The 13,780-nt window shown below is 34.1% G+C and overlaps 1 protein-coding gene across 3 annotated transcripts in view; it reads right to left on the bottom strand.

Annotated features, from left to right (window-relative positions):
• Window positions 1-13,780, bottom strand: part of Pdgfc (platelet derived growth factor C) — a 203,503-nt gene that overhangs the window by 4,844 nt on the left and 184,879 nt on the right. For all 3 annotated transcript variants that reach the window (XM_076864462.2, XM_076864463.2, XM_076864464.2), the window contains 2 exons: window positions 7,920-8,127; window positions 3,014-3,231 (listed from right to left, as the gene is read on the bottom strand). In XM_076864462.2, the coding sequence (XP_076720577.1) occupies window positions 3,014-3,231; window positions 7,920-8,127 (426 nt within the window). The remainder of the gene's footprint in view (window positions 1-3,013; window positions 3,232-7,919; window positions 8,128-13,780) is intronic.

The raw sequence follows: 13,780 nt of genomic DNA, 5'->3' as shown, positions 1-13,780 counted from the left end.
TAAGAACATTATCATTAATACTATTATGCTATCAGCAACACAGTAACATTATAACATACTGTATGATTCCTTTAATTATCTGAATTTATTTTTGGTACAGTGGTTGAACAAAAACCCAGCCAAATGCTATAGGAAACCACAAGGAATAGTTGTTTTTATCTGTAGTAATACAATGACTATGATTCAACCCTAATATTTGCAGAAGCTGTTATAATATAAATAGATGCAGGAAAGGACAAATAGAACCTGTAACCTGTCTTTGCTTTTTCATTTTTCCACGAAGTAGAATAATCATAAACCCAATTGGCAACATCATTAAAAATATTAAAGGTTGGGTGGGTATAGTGGTGCAAGACCAAAATCCCAGCAGCTTGAGAGACTGAGGCAGAAGGATCTCAGGTTCAAAAACAGATTCAGCAACTTAGTAATGCCCTAAGTAACTTACGGACACCCTGTCTCAAGAAAAAGATTAAAAGGGCTGGAGATGTGGCTCAGTGGATAAGCGCACTTTCGTTTAATTTCTGGTGCATAAATAAGAATAAGAATAAATAAAGCTGAAGGTAGACTTGTCTTTAAATGAATTAAGTCTCCATGTCCAGGGCCATAACATTCAATTATCTAATAACTTTGAACAATTTTAAATTGTTTTAAAAATGCATTTAATTAATAGTAGTGCTAGATCAGAAGTGATCTCAAGAATATGGGAATGAGAAAAACAAAGGCCTCAGAAATTCTGATTCATGTTAAACAAATAGTCCTTTCTCCAGAGGGTAAATGGACAAAAATATTATTGTTATTAGAGATATTTGTGAGAAATTATTTTTATTAGAAATATTTGTGATAAACATCAAGTAAGAAATTTTTATATTATTTCTTCATACTTAATCATTAGAGATGTTTGTGCAAAACTAATGGGTGCTTCATGTAATTATAATATAATGAGAAAAATGTTTATAGTTGCACGTGTGTATAGGTGTGTATCTATAATCAACCCAATGAAGACCAGGAAACGTGGATTGATGGCATTCTGGAAGAACACCGCTTGGTCCTCAAGCACTGCCCATAGCCTTGCCCCAAACAGCAATGTCTTCATTTTCTGAGACTTGAAAACAGATATTACAAACTCTGTGGCAACTTTCTGGATAATAACATTAATGTTATTTGTAAAATAAATGGATAGCTATAGGATGGCGGGAGCATGCTTGACCTAGGGGACTGCTTTAGCAAACCACAGAATGAGATTCAGCACCCCATAGACTTGTTTTAAGAAATTGTTTAAGTCAAGTGTGGATTTTTAGAGTTCTTAAAATAGTGGTTATAAATGCAAGACTGGTTGGCTAAATTAGGTCCCCAAATACACTTGTTTATTAAGTATCCATTTCGGCAACTTCAAAATTGAGTGACTTTAGGTGGGAAAAGATCCTTCCAGTTTAATACATATTCTTATCACATCCTTTTATCTTATGCCAGGCAACTCTAACATCTGCCCAGCCTCTGAGGCATTTTAGTTTGAATGCTATTAAGAACTATAATATTAATTTTTTTCTTTTCTTGACTAGATTTCCAGTTCATGGAGTGGCATAAGGCTGGACTGTAGGCACATCCTACCTGTCTGGAGCCCCAGGAGCCTCTGTGCCCATAAACATCTGCTTTGTGTTTGTATGTTTGGTGCTAGGGATTGAACCCAGGGCTTTGCATATGCCAAGCAAGTGTTCTACTGCTAAACTACACCCTCAGTCCCTGACCATCTACTTCTTGACTCTAGAATGGCAACTCCTTTCCCAGCACAGGATCTTTACAAGAAAGTGGTATGCAAATCAAAAGTAGAACATGAGTAATGACGGCAAATCGTTCTATTTTTAATCACTGTATGACAGTTTGGGGTGTTACCTGATAAAAGATTGCCATCCAGTAAGTGTCATGGAATAAAAACCTGAAAGATCATGATATTTCATGTTTGTTACAGAGGTAGTGTAGGCAGATGACAGTCAATGGCAGAGCTTGAATGGACACAGAGTCCCTTGTCTTCTAGAATGATGTGCTTTTCTTCCTTTTCTTGCCAGGCTACCAACATAATATTGGTGAAGGGCAGGAAGACCATGTCACCCGCAGTGCAGTTTATGAAACTCTACATGTTCAGATTACTCAACAGAGAGTATTTTGCTGATGTTTTTCTAAGTAGGTACCTTTTCCGAAGCAGAAAGTCAAAATAATGAAGTGAAGTCATATTAAAATAAAGTCAGAGGGCAGATTTTAACTTGTCACAATGTGAATATTTTGTAGAAATTAACGTTGACTCATCAAAACCTGACTTTTTCTATGTATGTTATACAGTACTGCTGGAGAAGGTGGGATAGAATTGAGGATATTCCAGCACTAAAGAAAATTTTGGATATGCAAGTTCCCAACACTCTAAAGTAATAATAACTACCATTTCAACTTTATTTTCCTAACTCCAGAGAAAAAATAGGCAAAGGAGTAAATACATTCATAAAAGTCTGAACAAGTTATTTGTAGCAACATGAATAACACAAAGATTGGTATAACTGTGAACATGTTCCTTTGGGACTGAGGTGCCCATTTTGGCCAAATATAAAAATAAATCTCAAAGATCTCCTTTCTTCAAAATAGACAATGATCTATCTCTAAGATTGACTTTAAAATATTTTCCCTTCATATTTTGAAAAGTTTAAAAGTTGAAAAGCTTCAATTACATTTTTTCTTTGGAAAAACTTTGTTTTTTTTCTTTTTTGTATGAGAAGTACAAACTTCACTGACCACCCATGATGTGCTACTACCAGAGAATAAGCTTTCTAAATCCTTGATGTCTGGGTTTTTAAATTAAAGGTCCTAATTTTAAAACATAGAAACATAAACTCTTTGTAAAACCCTGTTTTTAAAAATTTTCCATGAACGCCACATCTCCTTTCCAAACATGAATAATTTTCAATTTCACTGCTTGGTTCTAAGACAAAATACTCAAAGGAAATCGAAAAGAAAATGACACACCTACCTCGTGATATTTTTTAGTGACTTTGCTTGGGACGCAGTGACATTCGTTGCAGTTGTGGAGGCAACAGGCACAGTTTCCACCACAGCGTTTAACCAGGAGACAACCTGGCCAGAAAATGGTATCGGTTCTCTTTAGTTCTTCCCTTATGGACACCGAGAAGTTACGAGGTGTGCAGCTGTATAATCTTACCTCCTCTTTTAGAAGGTTCAGATCCACCACTGCATGGCATAGAAGAAAGCAAAGAATAAAAAAAGAGAGAGAAGTTCATGCTTTGAGCTTGAGTCTATTTCATTAAGCACATTTCATAAAATAATCTAGTTATTCCATGAACAATAATCCTAATAATATCCCTTCTTATTTTAACTAGGTTGTAGGGCTACTCAGCTCACAAATTAGACTTTCTATTTCATAGTAAACAAAGCTTCATTATGACTTAGTGACCAACAAAGAGCCGCCATTGTGTAATATTAAGAACAGAGCGGACAGAACAGTTGAGAGCTATAAATAGGAAATTTTACAGAGAGAAAAAGGTCTACACCTTTTAACCTCAGTACAAAAGTACACAAGGAGAGCGCTGGAGGGAAGAATACAGTGTAAAATGATGAATGCTTTGATTAAAAAACAAATATAATTTTTAAAGGATGATAGGCTCAGACATTTAATGAAGAACAACTTATTAGAAGCTGGTAAACAGAACTTTCTATAATCTTTTTGGCAATAAGAATCATAAAATATAAAAAAAGGAATGAAGAAAATATATTATTGAAGACAGCCAAATGGACCATGAGTTAAAAAAAAAAGGATATAATTTATAAGAGCAGAAGCTTTGGGGAAGCAGTTTTAAGAATATTAGGGATTTGTGGTCTTTGCAATTTAAACTGAGTAGAATCTTAGATTTCTATTGTTCCCTTGCTTAAGGATGGAAGAAGTATCTCATTTGTAAGCATTGTCTCTAGTCTTTTAGCAAGTTGGTTAACTATGTTGTCCTTTATTTTTCAAAAGAATTACCTACTTGTGAAGCCCAAACAAAATATCCTTTCATTGGACAGCTGCAGTAAAACCTCAAAGAACCATTGTTTTTAACTACAAAATGATACTGCCTCAGGAAAATCCTATCAAAATAACTTATTATATTTACTATGAATTCATAGATAATACATGAACAGTAGTTACTAGGATAAATACTTGTAACATAATTTTAATTTCTTCTAAGCTCTATTTTTGTCTCTAGATCTGTTCAAACAATTTCAAACATATTGAAGAGTTTCAGGATGACATATATTCTTCCAGCCCACCCAATAATGTACTTAAAAGAAAAATAAAACTAAGAAATATTACCTAAAATACAATTGATCTGGTTAATAATTTCACTATTATTGGAAACAAGCCTGAGTCAAAAGAAAACTTATTTGGCTGAAGTTGGCTTCAAATAGCAATAATCAATATGTAGATCCAATTTTCAAAATTAAGTGTAATAAGTTTTAAATGATGAGGTAATATTAATAAGTCCTTATTTTCTTGGCTTTGTTATATATGTGATCAAGTTTTTTGGAATTGTCAAAAAGAGGTGATTTTAGTATTTCTGAGAAGTGTAAAATTATGCATATGTAGTAATAAATTACAAACATGTTAACTATATAATTGACTAAAACCCAGGTCAAGTATAGGAAGGCCCCCAAACATGGCTAATTCAATGGTTCATTTTGACAATGTATTCAGCTAAATAATTAGTTTTCCTATTCAAAGAAAATCACTGCTTTATTTGAGTATTTAAAAGTTTGTTTTTCATCTAAAAATAATTTTATGAATGAGTACAAAGATTTAAATATTAAAATCAAATGAGTTCTTTCTTTTAAGTACCCTGAAAAGACCAATTTATGGTTATAAAATTAAGGATATCATTAGGTGAAATGATATCACATATTTTGCTAAATTTCATTTTGCTGAACCAATAGTATATGTATACCTTTGCTCTGGTGTTGTTAACGCTATCATCTTATTTGGACCTTTTCTCTGGAAGGTAATATAGAGAAACCATGCAGAAACACAAAAGCTGTTTGCCCCAATTTTCAAAGCTTCAAGATTTATACTTCTTTAGAATGAATGAAGCTCTTAGCTTTCAAGGATAGTTGCCTACTCCAAATAGTTTTAAACACACTATTTCATGAACTAGAAAACGAGATTGTATATGTTCTCTTTAAAATGTTTACTTAACCACAATAAAAGGTTAGATAGATTTCCCAAGTGAACTAAGTTATGATACCTGCTACAATGTGAAAATTTAAACACACTTTCAACTTAGCTTCCACTCATTTATCATGTTTGACACAAAAGTCAAAAGCCTCTTTTTAAGTACTAGTTAAGCTTGACTTAGAAACTTTTTTTTTCCCCTGCAGTGGCAATGGATTAATGAAACTTTGAATCAGAGGAAGAAAGGGAAAGAAAAGAAGCAGAAAAACAATGCAGACCACAGTGGTCCAAAATACAATTAAGGAATTTAAATTTGTACACAATCTTTGAAATTTATGCTTCCTATACCTAAGAGTTCGAACTCAGAAACTTCATTAAAATTAGTCATGAGACCATAATCTTATATCATAAATTCTCCAAACATTCTGCAGAATTTCTAGGCAAAAAAGAAAGAAAGGAAGGAAGGAAGGAAGGAAGGAAGGAAGGAAGGAAGAAAGGGAGGGAGGGAGGGAGGAAGGAAGGAAGGAAGGGAGATTGTGCCTCAAGGTATACTTTGCAGTAGTTTAACTATAACACTAAGGAAGTTTTCTTCTGCAAAATATTTTTAAGTGAAACTCAGCCTTTAGATTATTTTTCCTTTTCATAATTGCCACCTAAGCATTGGCTTGCCTTCTAAACAATAAACATTTTGAGCACACCATTGGTCAAAATCATTATTCCTAATAAAAATTTCATCAGTATTGTAAATTTTACTAAAAAGTATAATACTAAAAAAAAAAAAAAAAAAAAAAAAAAACCCATGGTCACATATTTCTTTGGTAGTTATTCACTTTTTTTTATAAAGATATTCAATCCAAAGGTATTGTATTACCAGAATGCAATCTGAGGGTGGTCTTTCTAAGATGAATGTGGTAACACTGTGATATGTTTATTCTGGAGAAAATCTATTTCGATGCCTAATTAGAAGCTTTTAAAAGTTTTACTCCTGGTTCCTTTGTAGAAAGACTCTCAGGAGGGGAGTTGATTTTGTCTACATAGATGTTATCCCACACCTGCATTTTGGTTTATGTAAAGTCCCCAAAATATACACCACTTTTCTCACACTTACTGTATGATTAAAAAGTTAATAGTTTTGGCAAACTGCAAAGAACTTCAATTTTGAAAGTGTTCAATGAATATCTGAAAGATCTGATTCAGGGTTGGATGCTTTTAAATATATGCTAGCCTCTGGCCAAATCTTTAGGCAGTAGGCAGAGATTTTGGCAGAAAGCCATGGCTAGGAGGGAGGATTTTAGGCTTGAATCCAGAAATCAGCTGTGAAAAAAACTAGATCTGAGCTTAGAACCTATTTTCCTCCCTTGCTTCTTTCAGATCCACATGATAATCTACTTCACTTTTGCTAACAAGGGCTCTATTCATGAGTGTTTCAGCCTCTCTTGCTTGATCTTCATCTTCCTGTGTGTAAGTGGGAGGGAAGGGAAGTGCTGTTGGTAAGCTATTCATCAAGTTATTTATCAGGATCAAATCTTATAAATATGTAACAGTGTTCACATCTGGACAGGATCTCACTGCCCATGCACTTGAACACGGATTTCAAATATTGCCAAAAGGGAACCACCTCTGTTGGCATAGCAAAATACCAGGGTTGGGCAAGTTGGGACATGACCTGCTGAGATTTAGTGTTTCAGCCAAAAGGGCTGCAAATCAGCACAGGGAAGGGCAGGAATCAGGTTTCTTTCTGACAAGATTTAGAACAAGTCTGGTGCAATCTGCCTCTGTGAATGGCTCAAATTAACTAAACATTGAAACATAAATTCTCCAGACTGTCATTCCATTCTCTAAAATGACGCTGGGCAGATTTCAATGTTTCTGATGGAATGAAACAGATTGTTTGGAGTGTATCCTAATTATCCAGTTATTCCTGTTCCATTTTCATTTGTGTCTGATATGGATACTTCCTAATCCTAAGTTATTAGAAAAATTAGCTAACCTTGTAGAAAACTCGATAACATATTTCCCATTTCTTAATCATGTGGAATCAGACTTAATTAACAACACTTTCACTCTTAAAAGGAGATAGGCCCTTTTGGCCAAGACTCATCATTTCAAAAAGCAACTGTATCCAGAGAGAAATTACCTTGGGGTGTTTTCTTTAGGTCATTTGTTTTATTGATGAGAATCTTACCTTAGAAACTTCTAATCACTTTTTATGTTGGGCCATTGTTATTTTTCATATTATATAGATGTTTTGAGACTTAAGAAATATAAATAGATAAAACCCTGACCCATGGTTGACATGATAATAATGATTTTTATAAAAGTGCCCCCCTTTTCTAGCACCAAACCCAATTTTGCAGTTCTGATCTTTTCTTTTAAATTTCAAAATCAATATACTCCAAAAGTAGATTGGAGTAAGCAATGATTCTTATCAAGTGCAATGGAGCACTTCACCAAAATGATTTTTTAGAAGATAAGAACTGATAGGAATTTTTACAGATATCTTTCCTAATTTTCCGAATCCACTGAATTGTAACTGACTCTTTTTGTCTATATTCTCATTTAACATATACTTACATTCTAATGATAAGCAAATGGATTGTCTAAATACAACACTGAAGAGTCTTAAACTCTTCCCTTTAGAAGCTGTGGCAAAGAGACCTGAAACATTTCTCTGCTAAGAAAATTAAATGAGTTCTAATCCAAAGAGCAAGCTTACCTCTGGATTTTCTTCCAAAAACAAAAGCTTTGCCAAGAAGTTGCCAAGTTGGCCTGTATAGATCTTCTAAGTCCAGCTGCCATCTATCTGGTTCAAGATAGCGAATAAGATCCTCCAAGGTACTAAAGGCAGTTACAGCATTATTAAGCAGGTCCAGTGGCAAAGCTGAAGGGGGTAACACGGAAGGACTCACAGCTTCTGTGAGTTGCTGAAAAGAAAAGGGATCTTCTGTTAACTGTTTTAAAATGTACAATGTATTCCCTCTCTTCTTACAGAGACAGAAACCAAGGCTGAAAATACATGGGAAGTGAAACTACATTCAACCCCCAAAGTAGAAGAAACTATTCTGCTTCTAACTCAAGTACTTCACATAGATGAATTCTAACAAGTTCTCTGTGAAGTCAGTGGGAAAGATGTAAGTTTCCATTATCACAGACCATGGTGGTATGGGCATCTTTCGCTCACACAAAAACACTGAAAATATCACCATGGTTCAGTTATGGACTTAAAATGGAGACTATTCGACAGCTTACCAAATTTTTATTTTGTTTCCCATTTTTCTTTTTCCTCAGCTCAGAAAAATCACCCCACAGTTATGCAAATTAGTGTCAGATGAATTAAAATTTTAATGTAAAGTAACTCATAAGAACTAGAACAAAATACAGGTGACAATCCTTTGACATTGGAGAAGAACTCATTAATCAAGATGCCAAACCATAGATGATTAACTTGACACATTTATCAATAATGTATTTTAATATAAAAAACTTAAACCAGGATTACAAGATAAGAGAGACTCTGGTAGAATGCCTTGTCAAATTAAATGATTGTCACAAAAGTTATATACATAATATATGGAAAGAAAAGTGACAAACAGAAAACAACTCCACAGAGAAAAAAAGACAAATTCCAGACAAGAAGCTTGAATAGTTAATAAACAAGAAAATATGCTAAAATGCATTAGATCATGTAAAACATGAGATAATATTTCACATTCCAAAAAAAGATTCTATTTCACATACATAAGACTAGAAATTTTTTTTAAAAAAATGGATTACTAAGAATGTGAGTAAACTGGAATTCCTGTACTTTGCCTACAAGGATGACTGAAAGGGGATACAAATACTTTAACTGATATAACTTATGTGCATTGGATACTGGGACTTATATGTCTTAGGTCCCTGATTTAACTTTGAGTTCCATATCCTTTCATTTATGCAAATGGGAATACATACAATCATATTCATCACAGTAATGTTTTAAACAGAGAAATACTGGAAACAACATACATGCCCACGTATAGGGGAATGAATAAAAATACATCATAAAACTATATAAGCAAGCAACAAAATAAGAAGGTAATTTCAATAAAGTGGAGGGAGTGTCAAAGCTTCTATCTATCTATCTATCAATCTATTTATTTATTTTGTATTTGTAAATGGACAGAATGCCTTTATTATATATATATATATATATATATATATATATATATATATATATATATATTTTTTTTTTTTTTTTATTTTTAAATGTGGTGCTGAGGATCGAACCCAGTGCCTTACATATGCTAGGCAAGCACTCTGTCACTGAGCTATAGCTCCAGACCATCAATACTCTTAATATGGAGTTTTCAAAACACAAAAGAGTCACCCTCTTCCCAAAATTTAGTGTGGACTAAGGGTTGGGATTGGCAGACCCTTAGTAACAACAAAACCATTTTTTCAAATAAATACATGAAAAGGGTACAGAATAAAACATGTAGGTTACTTGATGCTCATTTATAGCAGCACTTAGAATAACTAACAAGTGGGAGAAAATGTACACACATAATAGTGGAAGAGTCAATCAAAGTGCATAGCCATTAACATATGGTCAACAAGGAATTCGTATTAACAAAATAAATGACATAAGTATACCTTTAATATGCCATGACTCTGGGTTACATAAGTTGAGACAAAATAAAACAAAACAAAACAAAAAATTCAGAAGTGTCTTAAATAGTCAAGATAGCTAATCTATGGTTCAGACAAGAATAGATAATCCCCTGAACTTCAATCCCCCTTCCTTGAGGTTAGCTTCCACATATCAGAGGGAACGTTTGACTGGGGTCCTAATTAGAATAAGGTATATTCCTTGCTTATAAACTTATATCAACATGAATTCTACCATGTATAACTAAAAAGAAACAAAACAAAAAAGATAGGGAAGATCAGTGCAGTAGAAGATGAATAAGAGTGAGGGAGGAAGGAAGGACAAGGGGAAGAAATATGGAATGAATTGAACAAAATCATGTCATAATCATATATAAAGATAACAAAGGGAATTTTCACCTTTATGTAGAATAGGAAGGAAAAAAGCAAGTTAGTAGGGGAAGGAAGTAGAGGAGGAAAAGTTGATGAGGAATAGTGATTGAAATCAAATTCCTTGCATGTATGATCTTTTGTGGTGGTGGGGGTACCAGGGATTAAACTCAGGAGCTCTCAACTACTGAGCTTCATCCCCAGCCCAATTTTTTGTTTTACTTAGAGACAAGGTCTCATTGAGTTGCTTTAGTGCCTCACTGTTGCTGAGGTTGGCTTTGAATTTATGATCCTCCTGCCCCAGCCTCACGAGCATGTATGATTTTTGTCAAAATGAACCCAAATGCTATGTATAATTGTAATGCTCTAAAAAAAAAAAAAAAAAAACGAGAAGAGGTGATCTTCATTTTCTTCCTTATACATATATATATTCTCAATGTTTTATAGAGCAACTATGCATTCTTTTTGGAAATCTTACAAAATTAACAACATTATTGTAACAAAACTCTGTCACATCAGCTCACCATTTTTATTTTTATTATTGGGATCCTGAGCTGTATACTAAGTCATGTACTCCACATAGCAGCTTCTACCCTTGTCTCTTTGTCTTTAATCTTTACTTATTCCTTTTACTCTGTGCTATAAAACCTTGGGTTAATCTTCCTAAAATAAGATATCACTGACCATGTGATGAACTTGGACAAATGCCTATGTGATTTCACATTTAAAGGATAAACCCAAATTCCTTCGTCAGCATCCAGGCCCCCACAATCTGACCTCTGCTTCTTTCCCATCTAATCCCCTTCTCATCAAAGACATGAACATTTTGTTCCAATAAATGTAGTCTCTTCATTAATTGCCACATATGTCATATACATCTTAGACTTTGTGCCTTTACCCATGGCTAAATATTGCCCCTCCTCCCATAAATACAAATCTTTCCCTTCTGTACATCCACACAATAAATTTGTTACCATTTTTATGGCCTTTTAAAAAATCCAATTCTCCCATGAAACCATCCACAGCAGAGGGCTATTACTGTCCCATATAGTGCAGCTGGAAGAGTTGCCCTCTATGGAATGCTTTGTGGTCACCTGGCTTGAGGGGCAGATACTGTTCTGCAAGCTAAGAAAGAAGTGTCTTTCTCTGGAAAGGCACAGTCCTTGTTGGGACTCACAGCTTTGTGTGTGAAGAGTCCTCCTGGACCACAGGGGGCACTGTTTTTACAGAGCATGATCAGAAGAAAAGTATATGGCAGCCAACAGCCAACAATGATTTCCTTCATATTTTAAAGGCTAATTTTATCTATCTATCTATCTATCTATCTATCTATCTATCTACCTACCTACCTACCTATCTATCATCTATCTATCTATCTACCTATCGGTATCAGGAATTGAACCCAGGGTTGCTTTATCACTGAGCCACATCCCCATCCCTTTTCATTTTTTTTTTTTTTAAATTTTGAGACAGGGTCTCACTAACTTGCTTAGGGCCTTGCTTAGTTTCTGAGGCTAGCTTCAAACTTGTGATCCTCCTGCCTTAGCGTCTTAGTAATCCATGGGATTAGAAGCATGCACCACCACATGCAGCTAAAGGCCTAATTTTAATAATGTCAAGATTCTGCTTAAAATATCACAACTATGATGTTTTCCTAATATTTGACAATGTTCTTGCTCTACCACTTACATTCTTAACTTTTGGAAAGTAGAAACCAAATCTAGTATGTTGTTATCTACATAGTGATTTTTATAATTGTCCATGAAACACAAAATTGCTTTGATAGAGATAATATGATGATTGATAATATCATCATAGACATAAATACAAATGATCTAATAAAGTTTTTCATTTTTGACTTAACCAATTTGTCTTATGATTAGATTAATGTTTCATAGTTACTACAATTTTTTTTGCAACTTTCAAAAATAAAAGTCTACCATTTGACCTAGCTATCCCACTCCTTGGTTTATGTCCAAAGGACATAAAATCAGCATACTATAGTGATGCAGCCACATCAATGTTTATAGCAGTTCAATCACAATAGCCAACTATGGAACCAAGCTAGGTGCCCTTCAACGGATGAATGAATAAAGAAAATGTGCTATATACACACAATGAAATATTTACTCAGCTTAAGGAAGAATAAAATTATGGCATTTGCAGGTAAATGGATGAAGCTGGACAATATCACACTAAGTGAAATAAGCCAGTCCCAAAGAACCAAAGGCTGGATGTTTTCTCTGATATGCAGATGCTAATTCACAATAAGTGGGTGGGGAACTGGGAAAAATAGAGGTAGTATGGACTAGGCAGAGGGAAGTGAAAGGAGGGGAGGGAGTATGGAGATAGGAATGAGAGTAGAATGAATCGGACATCATTTCCCTATGTACATATATAATTACACAACCGGTGGGTGTGATTCTACATCATGTACAACAAGAAGAATGAGAAGTTGTACTATATTTATGTATCAAAAGGTAGCAGAATACAACAGTTACTAATATGGCATTATGTAAAAATGTGGATGTGTAACCGATGTGATTCTGCAATCTGTATTTGGGGTAAAAATGGGAGTTCATAACCCACTTGAATCTAATGTATGAAATATGATATGTCAAGAGCTTTGTAATGTTTTGAACAACCAATAAAAAAAAAGTGTCAAAATACATTCTATTGTCTCGTGCAAGTAATTAGAACAAATAAAAAAATCCTATGTACCTTCAAAAAATAGAAGCTAAAATGTATATACTTTTATAAAATGAATATTAAGAGTTCAATAATATTCAAATAACTGAGTATTATTCATGATTATGATGATATAAAATAAATCTAAAGTTCTATAATCTGCACATGAAAAGCAAATGGTTGCTAGAAAAGTCATGAAAAAGGTATACATTAATTATGAATGTGGCAAGTAGCAGATGCATATTTTAAGCGTGATATAAAATTGTTACTTAGGCTACTTTCAAGTAGACTATGACCCAATAATGAGTTGGTGTACTTTGCTTCCAAGTCTGTTGGAGACTCACAGCATTCCCTTTGAAGCAATAAAAGGCTACAACTGAATCAATATTGCTGAGATAAAGTTCAACATATTAACATAAAGGAATGTAACATAAAGTAAACCTATAATATTGGACAAAAAAAAAACCTGTTACATTTTGGGTTCAATGAAGTACCAGGATATCAGTCCCCCAAATATGATAAAACTGGGAGAAAAGCATCTTGTCACTTTATTATAAAACATAGATTGGTACCATATTTTATGGTAATGTGACATAAAACAACCCCCTCATAAAGGAGAAACAAAACAAAACACAAAGAATTAGCTCATTTTCCCTGAAACAAAACAAAACATGAAGAATTAGCACACTTTCCCTGGATTCAGAGAATCAACCCCTGGACACAATAGGAAGCATTGCTTCCATTTAAGGATCTCCCATGACTGTCACCCCTCCCACTGTCCAAGGAACAGCAAGTTGGTTACTTTGCAAGTTCTACTTTTCTAAGTTGGTTAGAGGGATTCTCTGAGAGAAGGGGTGGGGGACAATGGAAAAA

The sequence above is a fragment of the Callospermophilus lateralis genome, chromosome 8 (assembly GCF_048772815.1).
Source record: "Callospermophilus lateralis isolate mCalLat2 chromosome 8, mCalLat2.hap1, whole genome shotgun sequence".
In the NCBI taxonomy this organism is placed as follows: Eukaryota; Metazoa; Chordata; class Mammalia; order Rodentia; family Sciuridae; genus Callospermophilus; species Callospermophilus lateralis.
The sequence above is the reverse complement of the archived record's forward strand: the minus strand, read 5'-3'. Positions and strand labels throughout refer to the sequence as shown.